Source organism: Aulostomus chinensis, chromosome 7, assembly GCF_037954235.1.
Source record: "Aulostomus chinensis isolate RoL2024-O1b breed Wild chromosome 7, RoL_Achi_v1.0, whole genome shotgun sequence".
Classification (NCBI taxonomy): domain Eukaryota; kingdom Metazoa; phylum Chordata; class Actinopteri; order Syngnathiformes; family Aulostomidae; genus Aulostomus; species Aulostomus chinensis.
The window spans coordinates 25,371,013-25,395,509 of record NC_141326.1 but is presented as its reverse complement, the minus strand read 5'-3'; the positions used below and the strand labels follow the sequence as shown (position 1 = coordinate 25,395,509).

General features: G+C 40.1%; 1 protein-coding gene across 2 annotated transcripts; it reads left to right on the top strand.

The window, feature by feature from the left end:
- The first annotated feature begins 1,075 nt into the window (after positions 1 to 1,075).
- ptdss2 (phosphatidylserine synthase 2) lies at positions 1,076 to 24,411 on the top strand. 2 transcript variants are annotated; one of them, XM_086209523.1, is made up of 13 exons: positions 1,076 to 1,211; positions 1,894 to 2,231; positions 9,472 to 9,573; positions 12,248 to 12,330; positions 14,540 to 14,607; positions 15,496 to 15,630; positions 17,113 to 17,163; positions 17,522 to 17,635; positions 18,491 to 18,609; positions 18,807 to 18,921; positions 19,371 to 19,516; positions 19,730 to 19,915; positions 22,457 to 24,411. In XM_086209523.1, the coding sequence occupies exons 2-13, from the start codon at positions 2,014 to 2,016 to the stop codon at positions 22,608 to 22,610; spliced, it is 1,491 nt and encodes a 496-aa protein (XP_086065649.1). In that variant the 5' UTR covers positions 1,076 to 1,211; positions 1,894 to 2,013; the 3' UTR covers positions 22,611 to 24,411. The 2 variants fall into 2 exon arrangements, with proteins under 2 accessions (XP_086065649.1, XP_086065650.1); XM_086209524.1 differs by having other exon boundaries at positions 1,205 to 1,340.
- The last annotated feature ends 86 nt before the right edge of the window (positions 24,412 to 24,497 follow it).

Genomic DNA, 24,497 nt, shown 5'->3' with positions numbered 1-24,497 from the left:
CACACACACACACACACACACACACACACAAACAGAGAGAGAGCGAGAGAGACAGAGACAGAGAGAGAGAAAGGAGATATTACACTGGCTCATTCTTTTTCTTTACAACCATAAATGCTTTACCATACTGGTTGAAATCATTGTGTAATACCAGTGATAAAAGTTAGTGATGTATTATTGTTGTTTTAATGTCATGATTCCTTTCATGTTTAAAACTACATTTACATTTGTGGAAAATGCAAATAAATACAAACTGATCCATATAACCTACAGTATTCTGCAATTAAACGGCTACAGCACAATATAGTGTAAGATTTAGGGATTAAGAAGTATAAAATAAATGTTCTGAGGAATATTATTTTTCTTGAAGTGGTTTTGCTTCCTCTGCCATTCAGAAAAGTATTGAATGAATGATTCACAGGAAGAGATTGGAAAAAGCATTGTTTATTCTCTCAGTTTATGCATCCATTCAAAGAATAGATAACTTACACTGTCATTGAAAAAAAACGTCTGTGGGAATGACTTTATTACTTTTCCTCAATATCATATGATATTGTTATTTGTAATATATCACTGTAGATCTAAATATTTATATGTGTATATGGCTACCCTAATTTATTATTATCATTTCCTATGCTAATATATTTTTAATCTTGAATGGAAGATGTGCACAATTAAAAGTTTTCCCTTATAGTCAATAATTTGGTCCGGATTGCTAATGACGTCCCTCGGCGAAACGGAAGTGACGACATGTTTCAACAAAACATGTTAGTCACCTACTTTGGACAGCATGTTTGCACAGTTTGGTTCACCTCTATTTAGTTGCTTCATCTGTCACTGACTGTTTTCAAGTAATTTCAAAACTTTAAGTTTGTAAATCATTACCTCAAGCAAAGCTTACTCTTAAATGTATAATAGGAACTGCTAAACCCGCCAGATCTAGGTTTGGTAACGTGATATAAATTAAGGCAAGCAGCATACTAAAATATCCAAAGTCAGGTATATTCTGAAATAAAATCACAACACTACGTGGAAATAGTGACATGTTTTATTTTGAAGTGAATTGACCGGATGTGGTATTGAGGCTGGTGGTAACTTGCATTCTAACTTGACACCAAACAGACGCCATACCCATGTGATGATGTCTGTCTGGAGTACACAGTCTCTGGGTTAGAAGCGGGCTGTCTCTCCGTGTTCATTTTAGATACAGTGTGAGTTAACCGGCTTTTGTCTTCTGTTTATTTACCAGACAAATGTGAACGTTTGTTTGCATGTAACCTCGGTAACGTTTGTCCGTTCATTTATCCGGACTGCCGATTGTAATCCCTTAAACTCAGTTGGTGAGTAATGTTAGCTTAAGATTGGGCAACACTGTCCCTATTAATTACTTGATCTAAGTTAACTTCGACCAACATATATAACTTGACCTTGAAAAAAAATATACGGTTGTGCGTCACTTAATTTTTAACAAGCTTGTCAATTAGTTAACCTTGTTAGCAAGGTCACTCAGTAATAAAAGTGTGCTACAAATAGCTAACGTAGTTAGCAAAGCATCACGGCTTCACACCGGGAATGCAACGACAGAGATCCCCCCCCCCCCTTTATGATAGAAATTAAATTAAACAGTGTTTGTTGACGTTACATCAAAAAAAGTCGGTGTGGTCGTTAAAAGTCCAAACCTCTACATATGTAGGCAATGTGTCGGCTGAAACGGAGGTTGTTTCGGAGGAGAAGTCTTTGCAACACGTCTGTTTCATCATATATCGTTAGGGTGCCGTTCGGTGCTGAGCTGGGAGGTGTTTCAGAGTCAGCTGAGGCGACAGCAGGATTTCAGGTTATTATCTCCTCCCTCGTCTGGTTTTAATAACGTTCATTTCCCCCCGACCACACCAGGATGCTTACAGCCACCTGGGTGCGGCTGACTCGGATGACTGTACACAGGAGTCGAGCTCAGGGAACAACAAACCACACAGAATCCTTCCACCGCACCTTGAGCGGTTGTTCGGTGCAGGCATGAAGAAAAGTGGCGTGGCCGCGGTCAGCGCTACCGGCAAGTACGCCAACGCCGCATTCGCTGCAGAACAGGTCAACAACGGCTCCGTCGAACCGGGCTGTCCGGATCAGAGCACACCGATCAAATCCAAGGTGATAAAGCAGAGCTCCAGGGAGATGCTTCACCGGAAAAACACAGAGAGTGAAGTCTATGACGACGGGACCAACACCTTTTTCTGGTGAGTGCTCTCTGGCAATGTCATCTGCGTAAATGTCAGATCCTGACCACCGTGGCATCTGAAGTGATGGTGGTGTTTTGTCATTGCCATGATGAAAATGTTTCCAATTCAAGGGTGTGCTGTTGGTTGGTTTCAATGTGAAGAGAAAGAGAGGCCCAGGTGACCTTCCATTAATTACAACTACTGTGACCTTTCTCTACAATTTAAGAATATTTATAGAAGAATACACAGAAGGGGGGAGGAAAGACATTCCATGTAACCTCAGATTACCACTCCTCTAAAAATATTCCATGACCCCATGTGCCCTATGTTTGGGAAGATTGTCATTTCTTTTTCCTCTCGTTTGTTCAGGTTTTCCTTCAACTCATCACCCATCTATCGTAAGCCATCAAAGACTGACCTCAAAAGGAGGTTTTGTCATAATTTTCTTTTGTATAATGGTTGCAAGGAATCACAGGGCTTTATTTCAAAAGCATCTTTTATGTGTGCATGGTTGCTGTTAGCCGTACTGTTATGGATAATTACATTGCACTCAAGCTTGGAGGCTGAGGCTACAAGCTAATATCACTGCCCACATCTTCAGCAGAAAGAGAGACATGACGTTAAAACAATACTTCACTCTAATGTGAAGCCTTCCTGTTCATTGCTTACCGTCAGGAGTCTTGATCTCCTGAAGAATTGTTCCCCTCTGACTTCTGACCAATTACTAACAACAGCAAAACTCTCCAAAATGTCAGTTCACAAATGCTGTATCTACTATAATCTTCTTTATCCAGCGATATGTCCAACTGATTTGAGTTAAAAATTGATGCGATATCATAATTTTCTTGTGTTTTCACAACTCATTTGGCTGATAGTCGGTATTTACCGTTGCTGTTACGGTGCCTGTCTGGGAAAATCAATGTGCTATTCACATTTTGTACACACTGAAAAACGCGTGTTAACATTGGGAATTTGAAAAAGCAGATTGTTACTTGATTTCCATTACATTTTGAAAAGCCCATAAATCAGATACTTGCATTGTTTTCTCTGCATAAACAACAGATTATGAGCAAAGACTTGAACAGAACTGAGCCACGATAAATATTGGTCATCATACTGATACAGTAATTTAAATAAATGACTGATATCTGCTAAAAAACGGTTATGTTGTCATCGTGTCATTGTGCATCTCCTGTTCAAATCAAACCAGAACACTTCTAGTTTGGTGCAACATCATTCGTGGTCGTTAGTCAGCCCTCATTAGCATTAAGCTACAAACATGTGACTGACATTTCCTGAAATTTTGGCGTAAGAAGTAATGCAGTCACTGAAAAGCAAATTACACATTTGGATGTAATATCCTTTTTTTTTCTGGTCAAACTGTAATTATTTTTTTTATTGATCAAAGATGTAACTTTTCAGAATGTAGGTGTTTTCGTGTGCGGGCATGAGGCCTGTCTGGAAAGGTGACATTCTCTTCTGCAGCCATCTTTAATGTATTGCTACCATGGCCTTTGGAGCTGCCCCGCCAGCAGTATTTATGCCTCTGTAGGTGTGAGTGAGTGAGTGAGTGAGAGAGAGAGAGAGAGAGAGAGAGAGAGAGGGGTGGGGATTTGCTTGGCAATCCTAAGTCATTAAAAGAGGAGTCTGCAACAGAAAGGCGCATAATTTAAGTTTTATTAGCAGCACCTGTGTAAAACAGTTTGAACACAAACTGCCTGTTATTACCTGTATGGATGTAGGCATTTGTTTTGTACTACATTACTGTTTGCCAGGCCTACCTAATAACTGCATTAAGATGTGAGATAAATATTACAGTATCGATAAAACAATAAATACTATAAGTCACAAATGCTGGTGGGACATTGTCTACTATGGTGATTCTGCTTGTGATTTATATGAATGCTGTGGGGGAATTTGGTTTCCCAGTGTTTGATTGGCGCTCCCAGGTTTCCTTTCATGGAGAACTGATCATGAAGAATGACTTTGTAGCTATTTACTTTGTGGTCAACTTAGAAACCTGTGGCCATTGAAAACCCGCCTGGGTATTAATTGCTTAACACCAGCCTCAGGAAACATGGCACTCCTAAAAGCCTGGCTTTCACTCAGATAGACGGCATGGTTGCTGATGCCCACGGTTGGGCACGGATCCAGCAGAGCACAGTGACCGCCTCAGCTTACATTCTGTGACTTAGTCTTCATGTTTTGCAATATTTTGTCCCACAACTTTGAAAATTGATCAGAAAAAGCTTTGCTGCCAAGTACGATTTTACACATACGAGTTGTTGTGGCGCTGTTGGTGCATGCAATCCAATAAACTATTAAAAAGTACAGAAAATATAACAAAATAAATATATATACACATTCTGTTTTTTGGGATAAAAGAGCAGTACAGCTGGCAGTGATAAATGATAAAAAAAGGTGCAAATGACAAAGATTGTATGCCTTTTAAGCCTATTTTGACTGGAACTATTGATGTGATCCCATGATAGATGTGGGCATTTAGCATTACGCTAATTCATTTTAGCACTGTATAGTTGCACATATTTTCCAGTATAATGCTAAGATTGGAGGCACACAACAACATGCAAGCGAGCTTAAGTTGTAACTGTCTCACTCTACTGTACAGGACCTGTAACTGTCTCACTCTACTGTACAGGACCTGTAACTGTCTCACTACAGTAGATTACATTCAACTGTCTCACTCTTACTCCACAGTATATGACCCGTAACTGTCTCACTCTGTTGTATGTGACCTGTAACTCTCACTTCACAATATATGACCTGTAACTGTCTCACTCTGACTCTATAGTATATGACCAGTAACTGTCTCACTCTTTTGTATGTGACCTGTAACTCTCACTTCACAGTATATGACCTGTAACTATCTCACTCTGACTCTATAGTATATGACCAGTAACTGTCTCACTCTGTTGTATATGACCTGTAACTCTCACTCTACTGTATTTGACCCGTAACTGTCTCACTCTGTTGTATATGACCTGTAACTCTCACTCTACTGTATTTGACCCGTAACTGTCTCACTCTGTTGTATATGACCTGTAACTGTCTCACTGTATAGTCTATGATCCATAACTGTCTCACTCTGCAGTATATGTTACTCTCACTCTACATTATATAACCCGTATCTGTCTCACTCTACAGTATATGTGACCCGTATCTGTCTCACTCTGTTGTATATGACCTGTAACTCTGACTCTACGGTATGACCTGTAACTGTCTCACTCTATAGTCTGACCCGTAACTGTCTCACTCTATAGTCTGACCCATAACTGTCTCACTCTGCAGTATATGACCTGTTACTCTCACTCTACAGTATATGTGACCCGTATCTGTCTCACTCTGTTGTATATGACCTGTAACTGTCTCACTCTACAGTATATGTGACCCGTATCTGTCTCACTCTGTTGTATATGACCTGTAACTGTCTCACTCTACAGTATGTGACCCGTATCTGTCTCACTCTGTTGTATATGACCTATAACTGTCTCACTCTACAGTATATGACCCGTATCTGTCTCACTCTGTTGTATATGACCTGTAACTGTCTCACTCTACAGTATATGTGACCAGTATCTGTCTCACTCGACAGTATATGACCTGTAACTGTCTCACTTTACAGTATATGACCCATAAGTGTCTGTTTCTTCATGTCAGCCTCGTGATTGGTTAGTTCTCTGGGAAGTACCCCGCCTCTTGTCCAGTGTCAGATGGGACTGGCTCCAGCTTTCCATGACCCTGTTCAGAATAGATGTGTGATGGATGAACCCTGTGGTGGTCAGCGTGAGAATTTATTAATGGTCAGCTTGGAGTCACTTCAAAATCTGCAGGCAAGTCTAGTTGTGGTTCTCACTGTGCCAGCAGTGAAGCCAGAACAAAAGCAGTCAGACACACTCTGTGTGATGTAGGACACAAGACACCATCCCTGTTTTTAGGAAGAATTCACAGCATCTTTCTTTTTTCCTGTCACCAGAAATCCACTTAGAGTAATCGATGCATTTGTCCACGTATCACTGCAGATGTTTTTTAAAAAGCTGAGTGTTATAGAAGCACTTGAGCTCACAAGTTATAGAGAGATAGTAGAGAACTGAGTAAAGAACTGTATGCTGGTGTTAGCAGCTTCTCTGCTTTTAAAGGAGACTGAAAGTGTCATGCACCTTGTAGTATCAGCATAGCCTAGAGTCAGGGATTTTTATTTTCAATTAGAGAATAGGAACAGCTTTGAAAGACTTTATACAGATATTGGACAGACGCAAGAGCAGTTTGTGCTGAGAGAGAACTTTTACTTGTTCCTGAAATAGCAGTGCTGCACACAAATGTCAGCGGGGAGAGACTTCTGAGTTTGGTTTATGTACTGATGATGTCTTGAAAAGGTTTATTTTTATTGAAAAAAATATAACATTTACATCAGGCTTTAGCCCTTAAAATAAAAATAATTCTCATTAGAATTAATACATTAATTGAGAACTGAACACTATATCTTTCTGAAGGGAGAATTTGTTGCAAGCTGGTGTTTTACATTACATTTGTTTCTTTTAATTAATTGGGAAGTGAATGAAACATTTACATTAAAGATGGACTAATTGTTTATTAGTGTAGTATCAAACTGCAAATGCCAGATTTAGATGTGCTGTAAAAACAACAGTAGCAAACCCAAAAAATCTTCAGCCCATGAGAGCCTCTGTATGTCTTTCAATCTTTTTTCCCCCCAGTATTGATGACATTTCCAGCTGTGTTTCCCTGGATTGTTTCTGATTGCGCACCACCTAGTTCTATTTGTCTGTTGTATTGGTGCCAGTAATCAAAGACAAAACTGGACAATATCCAGCATAGAAAATCCCAGTCCAGTACCCCTTGCTACTAGCAAATAACCTGTCATATTAAAACCAGTTCTCCAGCCCTGACAATCTAAAATTCAAGGGAGGTTTTGGCAAATATCGAAGCATAACAATAAAGTAGTCATTGAATATTTGTTTAACAAAGACAGCTGAGGGTTACCCTGTAGCTGACAGAGCGCTTGCACTTTTGGTATTTGCATCTAAGTGTGCTAGTTGAAGGGGTGAAAAGTATATGTGCACTCTTCTAATGGAGTTAGAGAAGGGAAAACTGTCATCTGTCCTCTTCAGTCTTTGCATGGATGGTTTTTAAAAGTTGGGTGTAGGGGATGCATGGTAAGAGCCTCAATAACCATCTGATGTATGCTGATGACTTAATCGTTATGTCTCCTTCTAGCAGGAGCTTACAGTAACTGCTTGAAGTCTGTATTTTCTCATTGCTGACAGTTGTTAAATGTTTAACCAGGTAGAATGCAGCAGTTGTCACTTTTTACACAGTCATCCAATCACAGCTGAGGAGGGGCAGGAAAAATACCACAAATGTGAGCTGTCTTGTACGAAATGTACAAGTGCCGAACAGTGACAGCACAGGTGTACTTGAACCAGGCAGCGGTACTCACGAAATCTCACAAACCGGCTGGTCGGTCTTTCTCTCCCTCTGTTGTTCAGTCGTTATTTCATCCAGAGCGAGGACAGAAGGAAGTACCTTATACAGACATTTTTACTTCCACGGATGTTATGTATCATAGCAACCAAACGCTGCACCTCCAATGCGCTCTCAAACACTCCCAGCTGGGCACTTTAAAGAGAGCGATTTAGTGGCTCTAGCCGAAAAAAATTGCATTTGGTGGGCACAGGCCCTAAATGTTCCTGCCTTTTTTTTGATAAAATATGAACAAATGTCTGTATTTGTCCCCATCACCGGATAAGGGAAATGTAGTGCTTGTATATCTATGTTGTCCTTGTATTTTTTTTTTTTTTTTAATTTTATACATGGACATTGCATCAGGAATGAAATACCAGATTATTTGTCATGTCCTCAAGTCCCTCATGGGACTTGCTGGTTATTAGCTAATTTAAGCTAAATGCTAAACCTCAGTCTTGTGAATGTCTCCACCAGGCTGCACTAGGGTTGTATTTCTGATTATATTTTCATCTCCAGAGTGAGTGTGTGTGTGCGTGCGTGCGTGCGTGTGTGTGAGTTGGTTGGTCCTCCCCTGTGTCTCTTGCCAAACAGGTTGGATAAGAAGGTTGAACAAGGGGAAATGCTAATGGCATGTGGCATGCCATCTCTGTGACTCAGGCTCTTGAGCCAAGGGGCAGGCGGAGTCAGTGATGTATAGATTGATAAGTGACAGCGATGACCTCTATGATAAAAAGAAGCTTTGTAAGCAGTGCTTCCACTTTGTGTCCTCAACTGATGAGGCTGATGTTCTATCTTTCTATTGTTTATTGCATTTATTTTTTTATTATTCAAGTCACCTGAATAAATTTCGCTACTTTGTCGCTACTGAAGATACAAACCTATGGTTGGGTCTCAGTTTCTGTTCTGTTTGATTTGTACATTAAGAAGCAAAATGAATCATATTGTTGGGGTGGAACTACCTGATGTATTGACTTAACAGTCAGCTTCTGGTTCAGCTGCAGGTCACTTGATGACAAAGTAAGTTGTTTCGACAGAACCTGCATTCTAAAATCAAAGGATTTAAATTAGGACTCAAACATTTACTGTTCCTGATCCTAGAGATGATTCCTCTCTGTTATGAGTTGCAGCAGATTCTACCTGAAGTCCTCTCGACGTGAGCTCTTCAACTTCTACAAGACCTTGACTTTCCTCTCCCTCTCTCTCCACCATGTGGTCTCCTCCCCTAAAATGGTCTGCAACTTGTTGTTGTCCTTATCAGATCAAGAAGAAACATTCAATTAAAGTCAGAGAACATTCCTGTGGTTATCCTTTTCAGGTGGTATGGTCTTGTGGCTCAAATCACTTTGTGAATGAATATAACTTTACTGTCTGATTGCAAATCAGACAGCAGAAATGTCCGAGCAACTATGGCTTGTAACCATGGACCAACAAACGCCAACATGTTTTCCCCTCTCCATGTGGTGATATGTACCTTTTGTCGTGACCTCCTTAATCAGTTAAACAATTATATGACTTTGTTTGTCATGTGTTCACATCCATTTTCTAATTGATATTTTGGCTCATGAGAGATGAAAGCTTGGTCATCTCCAGTCCAGTGAATGCTTTAAATAATCACCACGTGTGCTCCCACGTCAAATAGCTTCTCGTCTCATGATACGTCAGATAGCATCAGTAGAAAATTTATCTCTCCAGGATGTTGTTGTGTTTGTTTCATTCACTTTATGCTCTGACTGTTGTTCTCCTCCTGTCTCTGCAGGCGAGCCCATACTGTGACCGTACTCTTCATTCTGACCTGCGCTCTTGTCTACGTCACACTGTTGGAAGAAACCCCACAGGACACGGCCTATAATACCAAGAGGTCAGTCAGCTGTTCCCATTATGTTTGCACTGTCCTTGCAGCCAAAACCACCACAAGGACACGACAATCAAATCCACAAACAACTTAAAACCACATGGGGCTACACTATTGTGATGTTGTCAGTGGGGCTGTCAGTGAATATTCTACATGTTTGAGAATGTAATCGAACATGCACACAAATGTGAAAATGAACATTTGACTAATAGAAAAGCAGCACCATGTCAGCTGGGCTGGACGGGCGTCAATTTGATTGATTGATATGAAACGAACAGAGGAAAAATAGCTGTGTTTAAATGATGACGCAGAACTCGGCCACGTATGGAATGATTTACAAATAAATGTAAAATGCCCTGTTAAGTAATACTTGGGATTTTTGGTCTGTACACTAATATGAATTTTATTTCACAATATGCTCAGAAAATAGGCTTTTGTATAGCAAATCAATGATGAATCTTTCATTTGATTCCTCAAAGAGAGTGTTGTCCTGTTTGTTGCTGACATGTTTTACTGTGAACACAGCTGTTTGCCTCGTTGTGTTAGATATGTGGGGAATAGGGAATTGTGTGTTTGTCTCTTGTGTGTCATCATGCTGCATTGTTGCACCTTCAACTCTATTTAGCATGGAGGCACAAGTCACAGTGACATGAGGGGAAACAACACTCAGCGCTCCAAACTGAATCAGTATCCTCTAGTGTGTTTACCTTGAGTCCAGCTGGCCCACTTTCATGGCCACATGCGCTGTGGTTAAAATGTGGAGCTTTTCAGAGGAAGGAAGCTCAGATGACCATGAAAAGAAGGGCATGGACATCAGACCACCCTTTAATCAGATGTAGATTTGGCATGTGCATTCTTTTTGTAGATTACATTAACTAAAGCATGCAGATTTAGATATATGTAATATAATAACTGTAATCTAGTTTCCCTTTTGTGGTATGGTTAAGTGCATTTGTGTGTCCTTGCATAAATGGCTATGCTGTGGCCAAATGAATGGCCAGCAGGAAGTTCTATTAGTGTTGGGTTAGCAGCATAGCATCATATAAAGTTAGAAGGCATATGGCAGTTTTTTTGGACTCTCTTGTTTTGTCTTTGAAAGATTTGTTTGCACTGTCAAGCTGGTTTTCAGTTGCTTCATGTTGTAAATATTCAAGTTGCGCATTCCAGTGCTAATGCACATCATGATTTTATTAAGCATGGTATCTCTGCATAACCATCGAAGTAGGCGTGATAAAACAGTTGCAATGAACATTAGCAACAGACATTTTTTCAACAGCAATCACAAGTTTGCTCTGCAAAGTGTTACAAGTTTAAATTAAATCAGTGCAAACTGCAAAAGCACATAACAGATTATGCTACGATTGACTGACTTTGGTAGTGATTTGTGACTTAATAAACACATGATATCATGTGTCTAATTGGGTTATCAGGACGAATATACGTAAATTACTGAAAATTTTGAAATGTGTATTTCTCAACTCAAACACACAAAATTAAATCGGCTTAAAAATTACAGAAATAAAGCCATGTCTACAACATTCATGTGGTTTTGTTCAAATTAAGATTGTGTGGGTTTTTTTTTGCAGTCATATAATTACACAGGCTGACCCTTCAATTGATTATACAGGACTCATTTTTTACAGACTTACCTGAACTGACATATGGGTCAGTTGTCTGGTTTACACTGAGTTCCTCCCCAACACCCAAAAAACTCTGATGGCTCTTAGGAAGCTTCCAATTGGTTTGTGTCAGTTTCATGCATCAACCTAGAATGTAGAATAAAAGACTCTTTAATCAAGTCTTATGATAATGAAGTTGAATTTGCTTTTAAGCAACAAATTGTATGTGTTGATTGGATTGAATAGTCTAGGAATGGCTAATAAAATATTGAATGTGACTCAAAGATGTGTTTTGTGAGGGATAGTGGAACAGTTCTTTACAGGATTTGCTGTTGTCAGCACAGACTGGCTCATGGTTATAAAGACACTAGAGCTTCTTACACACACACACACACACCTACACACACACTTTCACTTACACTTACTCAGTGGTAGACAGTTTGATACATCCATTCCATTTTAAACATACTTTTCTGGATTATCACTCCCACTTATTAAAACATGCACACTCGCTTTGACTCATAGTCATGCTTTCTCTCCACCCACACGTGTTGACAGCATCAGTCACTGACACTCACATTCCCACGCTGGTTATGATGCTCTATCTCTCTGACTGTCCAGTGTCTGAGCTCCCCCAGTTCATGTTTAAGTTAAGAAAAGAGTCCTCGAGTTTCACTACTGCAGGTATGAAAAGCAGCACAACCTCAGATTGGGTAAACACAAATGCAATTTGCTGTAAGAAATCATTTTTCATAGTCTGTTGCTGAGACAGGCTTCCAAATTCATGTTGTATTCCATTCTGTCATTTGACTTCTCGGCCCTTTGCACTTGTCATAACAGGGACATTACAGAACTTTGAGAAAAGGCTGCAATTTTGAAGGATGTTTTTTCACAACCAGAAAATCTGATCTATTTATTTTATAGAACTGGTATTAGTATCAGCGGTGATTGGCAGTGTAACATCTATTTATTTATCGTGACTGTTTTTGTTGTTGTTGTTGTTGTTTTTTTATAAAACAACACTTAAATAATTTTTTTTCCATCTTTAAAATCTCCTGTAGAGGCATTGTGGCCAGCATCCTGGTGTTCCTTTGTTTTGGAGTCACACAAGCAAAGGATGGGCCTTTCACTCGACCACATCCAGGTAAGATCAGCCCACACAAATGAGCAAAGTGGTGATGTTTGAATCTCTTTTTCCTCTCTGTTTATGTGTCCACTCTTTTCTAGGTTCTATAATGACTTACAAAGTAAAAAATAAAATGACAACTATATAATGGTGCATTGCAATGTAGGTAGGTGGTGGTTGCCATTATTAGGGCCTGAGCCTGAAGGTACTTCAGGCGAAGACCCTATTATGTTTGCTCGTTTAGGATATATTTTTTGTTTGAGATGTATTTTTATTGTTTTTTTTCTCTTCTCCAGAGCAAAATCCAAGACTTTCTTACTCACATTGTCATAGTCTCAGTCTAGCTTCTACACTGCTATTTTGAGCCATGTTCAAAATATATCACAATTTCTTTCAAATCTCAGGTTTTGACATTTGCAACATTAAAATGTTTGCTATTCAATGTCTTAGAATTCACCCCATCTTAACAAGGAAATCCATGAGATTGACAACAGTCTTTTTATACACTTAGGTTGACATCACATGTCATTCTTCCATGGCTATTGATCAAACTCAATTGTGATTGGCTGTCTGGTGTCCATACATTTCTAATAACAGAATGATATAATGTCAGATTAGGGCTGAGGGAAATGGCTTAAAAATTAAATCTCCCAAGACACAGTAAACCAAGTTTTCATTTTTCCCACATTGAATATGATGTTGTGATGATCCTGCTAGTGTTTCCTGCTGTTCTGCCCTCTTCTAGGAGCAAACACCATCTTGTGTGACTCACAGTACCACACATTTTTCCCCCTCAACAATAGGAGCTATGTAACTGTTGGACTCCAGGGGTGGGATGACTGCCACTTTGGCAATGTAGTGGAACCTCGCCGGAATGGACAGCAGGGATATGAGGATGGGTTGTCTAGCATACAGGGAGAGCTGCAGTTTGCCTACGCATGAGTTTGCTGTGCAGCGTGCATCGTGTCACGTGCGCACAAACCCAGTCCCAGTGTTGCTTGTATTGTTAGTTTATTGATAGCAAGACAAAAAAATGAAAAACAAATACCTAACCAGTCAAGAATTTTCATGTCCAACCCTTCTTGTATTTAAATTAAATTGATTTCTTAGTAAGATGAAATATTTTTCAGAATCCTTGCATCTCGTTTCTAACACAACTCATTTCTACGTACATCTATGAGGGAAGGAAGGAAGGAAGGAAGGTAGTAGGGTGTGGAGGGCAGACACTGAATGGCAGTTACTGAATGCCAGTTAATAGCTTTGGCATCTTGTTTTTCCGTGACTTGGGCCTTCTTGCCCCTTTTTATGTGGAACCAAACACAAAGAGCTTTGTTTGGATTTGTATTGCTTGACTGCGTCATAGTCCCTTACCTGTAGAGCCAGCCACGTAGGTTCACTGGTTCAGCTTGTTGCAGCTTAGTTGACACTCAACAGACTGGAATCCTGGGAACAGACCCAGAGGGGTTTTAAGATTTACATCATTCATGCAACTCCCACTGGATCATTGCCTGGGAGTGTCATGGCAAACTGAGCTGTTATGCTTGAAGACATTACATCAGCAGTCACAGCTTAGAAAAATGGCTTTATAATGTCGAGAGGCTTTCACCTCAGTATGTTACAATACATCACGTTTCCCTCTACAGATACATATAGTCCTTCAAGATTCTTTTAATTGACTTATGACACTTTAATAGAATCCAGATTATTTGATACAATACTGCAGTGCTGACTGTAGTTGTCAAGAGTGACTAAATTTCACATCTTGAACAGAAACGCGACGTAACTAATGCAAAGCAAACAAATTAACATGTGATAGAAGGATAACTCTGCAGTGTTAAAATTATAATATCTGAGAGACATTGTTTATCACTCAATCAAACACCTGCTTGTTCAGACTCTCGTGCTCCTGTCCTGACATACGACCCAAATAAACATACAAAAACAACACACAACGTGGCATTAAGGGCATCAAAAGAGGAACTGTAAAATCAGTGCAGTTACACAGATCTAAACTAGACATGACCCAGTATTTAAATTGAACCTTGTGGGGTTTGTATTGTTTTGTTGTTGTTGTTTTTTTAATTTCTGAAAGTACCTGAGTTTATGTCCAGTATAACATCATCATTCAGATTTGACATCACTTTTTTCGTTGACATGTCCACCATGGTCAATGACAATAAAGCAATCTTGAATCTTGAATCTTTTTTTTTTCTCTGTTCCTTTGCAGCTTACTGGCGGTTCTGGCTTTGTGTTTCTGTCGTCTATGAACTCTTCCTCATCTTCATCCTCTTCCAGGTGATTAATGCTGAGATGGACTAAACGACTCTCATTGAAACACTTTTTATCAGAAAAATCAACAGTACATAAAGTATGTTGATAGAAATACTAAATGGACTAACAAAGGAAAAGCCTCAAGGCAAGTACACGCTCATGCATGTCAGTTGTGTGACAAAAGTTGCTGTCACACATGCACCCTGAACCTGTTACTACCTGAAACGACTATCAGATTTGACATCAGCTCCAACTGACAAAATTCATTTTCTGCTTTAGTGGTTTGAGTACAGTAACCATCTCAGAAAGTATGTCACACGCAACAGATTTATGAGAAATCTCCTGTTGTAGGAGAAAACGGCTATATTTTCTTTTAATTAGAGGTGTTCATCTATTTAAATTTTGTCTTCTGAGTAGAAACCACAAGAAGCAAAGCAGCTCCTTCCTGAAATATCATATGTTGGTGTTCCTTAAGACATCTTAGACATCATCCTGAAATTGGACAAAATCAAGGATTTTTAGAGCTCTGTTCCAACTTCTGGTATTTTCCTGCTACATCTGAAACCATGGTAGCCTCTTTGCTCACCCTGCTTTAATTAAAATGTTATCACAGAACTAGACTCTTAAAAATAGCTAAATTCTCTGCTGTTATATAACCCTTTACAGTTGCCAGTTTGAACCAGGCCTGGACACTTTTTCACAGGAAAGTTTAAATACTTAAGCCATCTGCCGTCTGCACGTATCCAAGGAAAACTAAGATTGTACATTGACCAAAGCACACCATCATTGACATGAGAACATTATTGTCAAGTTATAATAAATTGAAGATGTCTGGCTGACTGATTCCAAACTCTGCATCCAATCATGGATTGATGAGCACCCAAGCTCCTAATTTTTTTCCCTCTTACCCAGACAGTGCATGATGGGCGACAGTTCATGAAGTTCATCGACCCCAAACTCGGGGTGCCCCTCCCCGAGCGCGACTATGGAGGAAACTGCCTTATGTACGATCCTGGCAACACCAGCGACCCCTTCCACAACATATGGGTGAGACCATTTATTTTCTCAGCGCATCTGTCCTGAGTCTGTGTCAAGTTACTGGAGACAATTATTACAGTGTATAGCTATTTCTACTGCAGTGAGCTTTGGCCTCTGTCATTACTAATAAGCAAATGACCCACATATCAGAGTGTGTAAAAGCGTATACAAGGAATTTCTGGGGAATGGTGAGAATCATTTCTTTTGGTTTCTCTTTTGCTTTTATTCATTCTCTCTCTCACGCATGAACGCATTCACACACACACACAGTGTAGGTGTAGCTTGATGTTGCTCGGCTCTGGAGGTTTGTGTCTGATGCAGATTATAGCCTGCTGTCAGTTAAACCAGGCCTCCTTCTTCCCTTGGAGACAGTCTGCTGCTGCCAGCATCTCTACCTCACAACCACTGGCCTGCTTTCAGCCTCTGAGTGGGTCAAACCACCACTTCCTCCACACAACAACCCTAAATATAGTTGATCTGACATTCAAGAATGGGAGCTTTGTCAAAAGAAAATATACAAGCTTGAAGAAATAACACCAACAGTAACACTTTAGAAAAATGGCTTTATTATGTCGAGAGGCTTTCACCCCAGTATGTTACGTTTCCCTCCACAGATACATATAGTCCTTCAAGATTCTTTTAATTGACTTATGACACTTGAATAGAATCCATGTGGGAGCTTTGTCGAAAGAAAATATACAACAAAGCTTTTGGTACACTTGTATGAATTTAAAAAAAAAGCACAATAAAACATGTATTTATTTTTACTGGATATCATAGATAAATATGCTATGAGGATGACCTGTCCTCTTGAAAAGAAATACAAACTTATCGGACAAGCTAAATTGCGACTTTTGGTAAAAAAAACAATTTCTTTTCTTATCGACAAACACGATCAACATGCATCTGTGTTGATCATGTTAACATCTGACAGAGGGCTGAACTACTTGGATACAGATTGGGCTGAAGAAACAATTTGTGTGCTGGGATTTGTCTGCAGCACCACAGTACTTCATTTAGAATGGTATTTTGTTACATACTGTCTCTATAACATAATTAACCTCCTCTGTTTTCCAGGCAGCCAAAATCACAATACATTTTTGATGCTCTTAAAGTATCCTCATGGTCTTTTTTGATATAATCAGGAATCATAATTAAGCAATGATTAAATGTAGACGTGGTAGATAAATTAGTACATAACTCATCAGTTGACTAAGTGGTCCTTCAGTGTGGCTCAGGAAACCCATTCTCATACATACTGTTCATTCCAGGCCTGAACAGCACTGACTGTTCTCATTCCTGGCTGGTGGCAGAACCAGATGTTTCATTATAACACGGCATATTGTTGTCAAAAGTGCATCATGTTTTCTGAAACTCATTCACTCAAGAGAAAATACAACACAGACTGAAGTTGGTGTCAGTCGAACCTCAATAACGTCTCAGCAGAATATATTCTTCAGTAAACATGCTGGGTTTTTTTTGTCACTGCAGGACAAGATGGATGGCTTTGTTCCAGCTCACTTCCTGGGGTGGTATATCAAGGTAGATATTGATGGTGATGACCACTGATCTGAACACAGGTTGCACTAACTGACCATAATCATCCAGTAAATGTCTGTTCACATCTTTCCAACCAGCTTTAGTTTACATTTCAGAGAAGCAGTAGACGGAATAGTAGTACGACAGGATGTATGTGGAGTCAGTTCTGACATGATGGTCACTGATTAAAAGACGAGGCAGAGTTTTTGTAGCTTTGATGAAAATGAAAGTAAACAATTTATATTTAAGCAGATTGACAGCATCTCACTGAGCTTTTGTTTTTGCAGTTATGCTCCTTTCTGTGGTATTTTTCTGACCTCCTCCTACTCAGCCTTACTCTTCGCTCTGGTTTCTCCCTCAGACGCTGATGATTCGGGACTGGTGGATGTGCATGATAATCAGTGTCATGTTTGAGTTCCTGGAATACAGCCTGGAGCATCAGTTACCCAATTTTTCTGAGTGCTGGTGGGACCACGTATGTACAAATATGACTTCTCCTCTCCTTTTATTGCACAATGTTTTCTTGCATATTTTCTATGTAGCTCATGTTTTTATATTCTCATCCAGCAGATGTAAAAATGTTGAGCTTAAGACATTTGGTTGACAATAGAAACATTAACCTGACAAATCCTACATGCTAATAACAATCTGGAGATAAAAAATATGGGGCAATAAAGATAAAGGAAAAAGAAACTGTCAGTCGGTGTAAGTGTGCCACGTATAATAGAGTGTTGATTTAAAGGATAATTCTTACATTTTCAAACCTGCGCCATATTTTCCCTTGGTTTTTTTAAATTTTTTTTATTTTACAAAATGATTGATGGCAACCAAAATTTTACACGTCCATTAAAAGGTAAAAAAAAAAAGTCTTGAATTCAGTATTAGAAATATTAGGCTTTTAACATTGTGGAAATTAAAAATGAGCCTTTTTTAGTTAAAACCTAATCAAGGTCTTCTGTGTTGAAGTCCATACTCCTGATGTTATGAATCTTGAAACCTTCCACTGAACCTAATACTGCCTTTTTACATGAACGTACTTGTTTGAAAAATAACCCTAACACCTTCAAAGACCCGTCTTCCTACATGAAACCACACACTTGTCTGAAACACTTGAATAAGAAAAATAAGATCTGTCCAAAAATCAGTCTTAAATGTTGTGAAGGTCTTAAAAGGCCTCAAATGTCAGTGTCTGATACCATGGGGCCCTTTGTGGAATTATTCCAGTACTGAGCGAGGACATGGTATCAGCTGGTACACAAGTTCCGGTATCAGAATGCCGATTGTGCCATATTGGCCTCAAAATAAAATGCTCTTCCTTGTTGTTCTCCAGTGGATCATGGACGTGTTGGTGTGTAACGGTTTAGGAATCTACTGTGGCATGAAGACCCTGGCGTGGTTATCTATGAAGCCCTATCAGTGGCAGGGGCTGTGGAACATTCCTACATACAAGTACGATGATTCAGAACTACCATCCGTTATGTATATTTATTGTCTATACATATACATTACATTTAAACTTTCATTGACAAATATTTACTAGTCAACTCTGGATTGAATTGGGTGAATTATGTAGAGTAGTGGTGTTTGTTTAGTTGCTAGAATACCAACATTGAGTTTCTAACGACGGTCCTGCTGCGACCTCTCAGGGGGAAGATAAAGCGTATCGCCTTCCAGTTCACACCGTACAGCTGGGTGAAGTTTGAGTGGAAGCCTGCTTCTAACCTGCGTCGCTGGCTGGCAGTGTTGGGCATCATATTCATGGTAGGGAATGAATCTTTCTACTACAGCAAACTGTGTTCATTTTTCAAGGGTTCACTGTCAAATAACGGCACAAAAGAATGACAAATATTGAAAATGGATCGTGTAACCTTGTCATGAATGTACATATAGGTATTATTGGCAAACAAACTTGTTCATGTTTAACTTATCAAAACAAGTGACTGACAAATGAAAGGGGGCGTGGTGAGAGACGAGAGGTAAGGACAGAGAATTCACATGCAAAATATCAGGACACTGATTCCTTTACTGCTTTATTTTCTTCCACATATTTGCATACGAACTTTTGAGAGGGGGATTCATTACATGAAGATCCTGAAGACTTTGATTAGTCAGTTATGGTCAATACTATCTCTAGAAAAGAGTCATTTATTTAAAAAGGGAAACAAGTGATGAACTCCAAGTTATCTCTGTCTCTGCTTATCGTATTCAAGTTCCTCCTTGCGGAGCTGAACACCTTCTACTTGAAGTTTGTCTTGTGGATGCCTCCGGAACACTGCCTGGTGCTGCTCCGACTCGTCTTCTTTGTCAATGTTGGCGGTGTAGCCATGAGGGAGATCTACGACTTCATGGATCACCCGTGAGTATCGGCAAAGAAATTGATAAGAAGCCACACCCCAGTGAGGGAATCAATTATCCTGTTACATGACTGACAACTAAGCATGAACATAATTGTAATCAGTTTGCATTTGCTTCAGCTCTATTGTCCTGGTTTGTTTCGACCAGTTTTCTCCTGCTTGTTTTCTTTATTTGAATATTTCCCACGATAACTTTTTTCTAATTTTCCCATCAGGAAATTCCATAAGAAGCTTGGACAGCAGGCATGGCTGGTGGCGGCGATCACGGTGACTGAGTTCCTCATAGTGGTGAAGTACGATCCCAACACCATCATGTTGCCCATCCCCTTCTTCATCATGCAGTGCTGGCTATTAGGAATCCTCCTCATCTTCATCTGGACCCTGTGGCGATTCTTCATTCGGTAAGAAGCAGCACAGATTAAAATGAGTCATAAAACTACTTTATATGGAAGATTTAGATGGCTTGAAGAGATTGCAGAGCAATCACACAAAGAAAGTACAGATAACTCCATGAAAACAACACAGGGAAATTTAAAAAAAAATGGACTGGATTCATTTTCTGATTTCAGGGTAATTCTATCAGTGCAGATTACAAGAGACTCATAGCATAAATATGTTTGACAAAAAAATGGCTAACAAAAAGCTTTGAGCTAAAACCTGGTGTTTTTTGGAAAGGAACCTTGCACACAGTGAATTTAAATCAGATCAGCGTCATCAGTTTGAGGGCCTGTATTTTTGATTCAGCTTCTCTTTGCTCATATAGCTTCCTCTTGCTTTTACTCACCCTCTGCTGAGTTGTTTTTTTCCCGTCAAGCTGAGCCCTGCCCCAGCATGTGATGCTTCTCATTAGTTTTCTCCTCCTCTCTGCTTCCCGCTCTTGCCCCTCCCCCTCCCCTTCTCCCCCTCCCTCTGCAGTAATGTCCATGTCTGAGGTAGGTATGGGAGGGAAGCTTTTGCTCCAATCCCTCCTATCACCATTGTTGTATTTTCTATTATTTTCGCTCTGATACATGACTGACTGGACTCATAATCTCACACGGAGGATCTTTGTCTCTGGGCAACGCAACACGACTCCACATGGATCCATATGTCGCATGGCACTTTTCAGTATTTTGCAGTGTCCAGTTTTGTCATCGTCATGTTTCCTCTGTAAAATTTGTATTTCTCTAGTCCAGTCAGTTGAGTAAATGAGATGAGGGCGTGCCCGTGCAAACTGCCGGTGCACGCCACACACGTCACACATCTTACATACCAGTCAGCATGCCAGCTCCTTCACAGCTGATCAGATCAGCTCCACCGCTTGTCATGATGCACCTCCCTCCAGTCAGTCAATACACTGCATCGAAGACACCCGGCACTCGAGCATGTTCTGCAAACCTAGGAGAGATTGTATCTGTCATCTGTTCTAGTCCTTTTTTATACCAGTGGAATAGGAATGGAGTTTGGAAGTAGGGCCCGACCGATATGGCTTTTTTGAAGCTGATGCCGATTATCGGAGGAAAAAAATCTGATAACCGATTAATTGGACGATTTTTTTAAAATTAAATTTTGAAATTGTGTTGATTTAGGTTTTTTTATATATAACAAATGGCTGCTTTTGAGCCTTTCAGACTTCTACAAAGATGTAAATTAGAGGCAGAAAATTAATTTCAAATCCTTTTTCAATGCTGAAGCAAGCAGCATATTAACACAATCACCATCCTTAACATAAGGCCAACAACAATGAACCATTAGCTTTTTAAAATAATAACAATAACAATGTGCAAAACAGTAATTCAAACATCCAACTATTTTGTTCATCATCTCACATCTTTGAAAACAAACAATGAAAAAAACAACTGCAAAAGAATGAGGTATTTTGTGTGGGGCAAGAATTATAAGAACAAAATTAAAATATTCACAAGGCCTTTCCTTTCAAAGTGAAGCCATGTCCTCTTCCCTGCATTTTATTTCTGAAAAAAATCGGCGATTATCGGCCAGTTTAGGCTGATTACCAATTATTGTCAAACGGGCTATAATCGGCCGATTTAATCGGCCGGGCCCTTACTTGGAAGGCCTTTGATTATTGATTATCATGGTATAAAACTACAGATAATAACAGGCCTCATGCTGAAATATTTGAGATGAGAAAAATAAGCAAACATTCATGTATTGGGTCAGTGTACAGATATTATTAGGCCCAGTTGGTTTCGTTGTGTCACTGTAGCTCAGACTTCTACGTCTGGGACAGAGATGGTAGATTAGCAGGATTTTCCTTTGACTGCAGGATTCCACCACTGCCTGAACATCTACCACTGAATTATCTACGACTTCTATAGCAGTAAATACCTAACTGTTACAATAGCACTGAAAGATCTGTACGCACTGAACTCATGTCATTGATGCTGTCATGAGATGCTACATCAATAATCTCAGTTTATGTGGTCCAGCTTCCTCTTTATGTTTGCACACCGAAAATACAGCTGTTCTGGGTAGTACATTGAAAAGTTTGAAGGTTTCATGAGTTATTGTGTTCGTTATATATATTTAATGTGAGTCAGAAGTCATGCAGTTTCCAGAGTACTGCTGTTTAAATGAGCCGCACCATCGTGACGCATTGCTTGGTTACACAGAATATAAAAAGGTGGCGTTTTGCAATCAGAGGCACGTTGAGTGTTTCAATGGTCCCTTTTACACAGTTTGGGCTCAGTGACTTCCTCCACTGTCAGCTTGCTGGCAGAACATGAGTTTTTAAACGGACAACCCAGCAGCCTGATTCTGACCTTTGATAAGGACTACAGATGCTGTCAGAGCCTCACCTGGACTGCAGCTTCAGTAACAAACACTGATACAGTGGAAAATGCTCAGTATAACTGTAGATTTAGCTTGAAAACCTCAAGAAAAGTAGCTCCGAAGAATCATCCAAGAGTGTGACTCTCTGCTCTTCCTTCATCCTCTCACAGTGACATCACACTCCGCTACAAAGAGACCCGTAGGCGCAAACAGGAAGTCCCCACAGACCGTGAGCGACCTCTGGGCAACGGCAGCACTGCCCCACCATCCGGGCGGAGCAAACTGAACGGCAGCTCCGAGATGCTGCGGCAGAGGAAGTCCTGAAGGGAGAGGGGGGACGCGGTGGTCTCGCCGCCTGCTGTGGCTGAAGGGGTGAAGGACACGGTTCAAAGTGAAAGAACGGAGGCAAATCTTGATGCAGAGACACATGTAGAGGCAAAGATGGACACATCTACAGTGTGTGCACCTTGAACTGCTCTTTCACCTACATGAACCAAGGCATCATTATACAGTTATTGGCAGGGTTTTGCCTCCTTTTAATTTTTAAGAGCATTTTGGGAGTCATACACAAAACCAGTTAAATTTTATGGTATTTATGCATAATTTTGGATGTTGGGTGAAAAGAGGGAAAAGATGTAGAAGCAAAAGCGTGGTAGAGTAGTTGAGAGGGATGGGAGGTGATTAGTTGATGTATCCTTGACAGAAGAACGTTTCCATCTCAGCCGCACAAAAGATGAGTGTCAGGAAAGTGTTGGCATCTGTAAATATGCTTTCGTCTTTGTTGTGCAGTTGCAACTCATGCTGATTTGTGAAATAAGAGTACTTGAAGCAATAGGCGTCATCTGACCCGTGGAGGAACTTTATTAACACTCTGGAACTGCTGGAGAAGAAACTACCCACGACCTAACATCCAGGAACTTGGAACGATCATCGTTATGGTCAGGTTTTGAAGAACTTATTTGCTCCTATTTAAGGGTCTTTAGGAGCCCGGAATGACATAATAATATGTCCATCTATCCATCCATCCATTGTCTATATCCCTACTCCTGTTGAGGGACATGGGGAGGGGTGGAGCCTTGACCCTGGACCGGTCGCCAGGCCTTACATAAATAGAAAGACAACCAGTCACACTTGCAGGTAATTTAGAGTCTGAACTTGCATGTTTTTGGTGTGTGGGAGGAAGCTGGAGAACCCAAAGAGAACATGCAAACACGCAAACTCTTCTTACTGTTAGCATTAGCTTCTGATGATAAGCTCAGACATCTGTGTCAACATGAAACTCACCTCACTGGACAGCATAGGTAACGGTGCTGCACCTCTCACTGTCTCACTTACAACGCGCTCGCTTTACCTCACAGGTTGGTAGTGGCATCACAGTCTTGTTGAATTTTGCACATACAAACATCGTAACATGTCCACAGATGGAAGGTAAAGAGCGCTTTGTGTAGGACTTCAGGCACAATTTCCCAAAAAAAAAATGATTCAAACCATGGATACATGCAGCAGCCACTTGAATTGGGAAGTTTGGATTTTGTCAGTTAACGCATAAGGATCAGAGTAGGAAGGAAGTCCAAACTCGGGGAGTTCAAGTTGAAATTTCCAGCTCCAAAACTGCTGGCTGGTGTCACTTCTGCAATTCTGGTGGATTTAAACTAAAAACCAAAAAAAAACGCAAAAAACTTGAAAAGTTCATGGTCTCACTTCAAGGGGTAGTTCCTCTCAAAAAAAAGTTCCAAGTGCTACAGAAATGCCTAATGACAAGTGTCTGTATGTGTGGTTCCATTTATAGTCCACTGCTATGCAATCCTAAGAGACAACCTGGGACTCCAGCCGCAACATTAGCAAGCAGCAGTTGAAAGGTGAAAGATGCTCCAGTCGGACGCTTGGAGATTAGTCTGTTTAGTGTCATGAGTGCTTTCTCGTCAGGACGGGTCCCAGGTTCATGATACTTTGTTTACATGTACATCCATTCACAGTTCAGGACTGGAAGGCTCCTTTGTCCAGGTCCTTCCTTCAGTCTGACAGAGAGGAAAACTGGCCAAAGCCCTTGTCTCCTCTCAGGGTTTGTTCTTAAAAAGAATGCTTAGTTTGTAAAAAAAAAAAAAAAAAAAAATAGATAAATGAATCAAGATGTACCATATTCTAGGTATCTACCTGCTGACGATATACTACATTAATGGGATCTAGTTGGGGTGTCTTTGTAGAGGCTTT

Bases quoted from the DNA above. Each gene is read 5' to 3' on its own strand.
- ptdss2 (XM_086209523.1), top strand. From the start codon at position 2,014: ATGAAGAAAAGTGGCGTGGCCGCGGTCAGCGCTACCGGCAAGTACGCC. The intron at 19,517-19,729 runs GTGAGTATCGGC...TTTTCCCATCAG, and splicing joins TACGACTTCATGGATCACCC to GAAATTCCATAAGAAGCTTG. The intron at 19,916-22,456 runs GTAAGAAGCAGC...ATCCTCTCACAG, and splicing joins CTGTGGCGATTCTTCATTCG to TGACATCACACTCCGCTACA.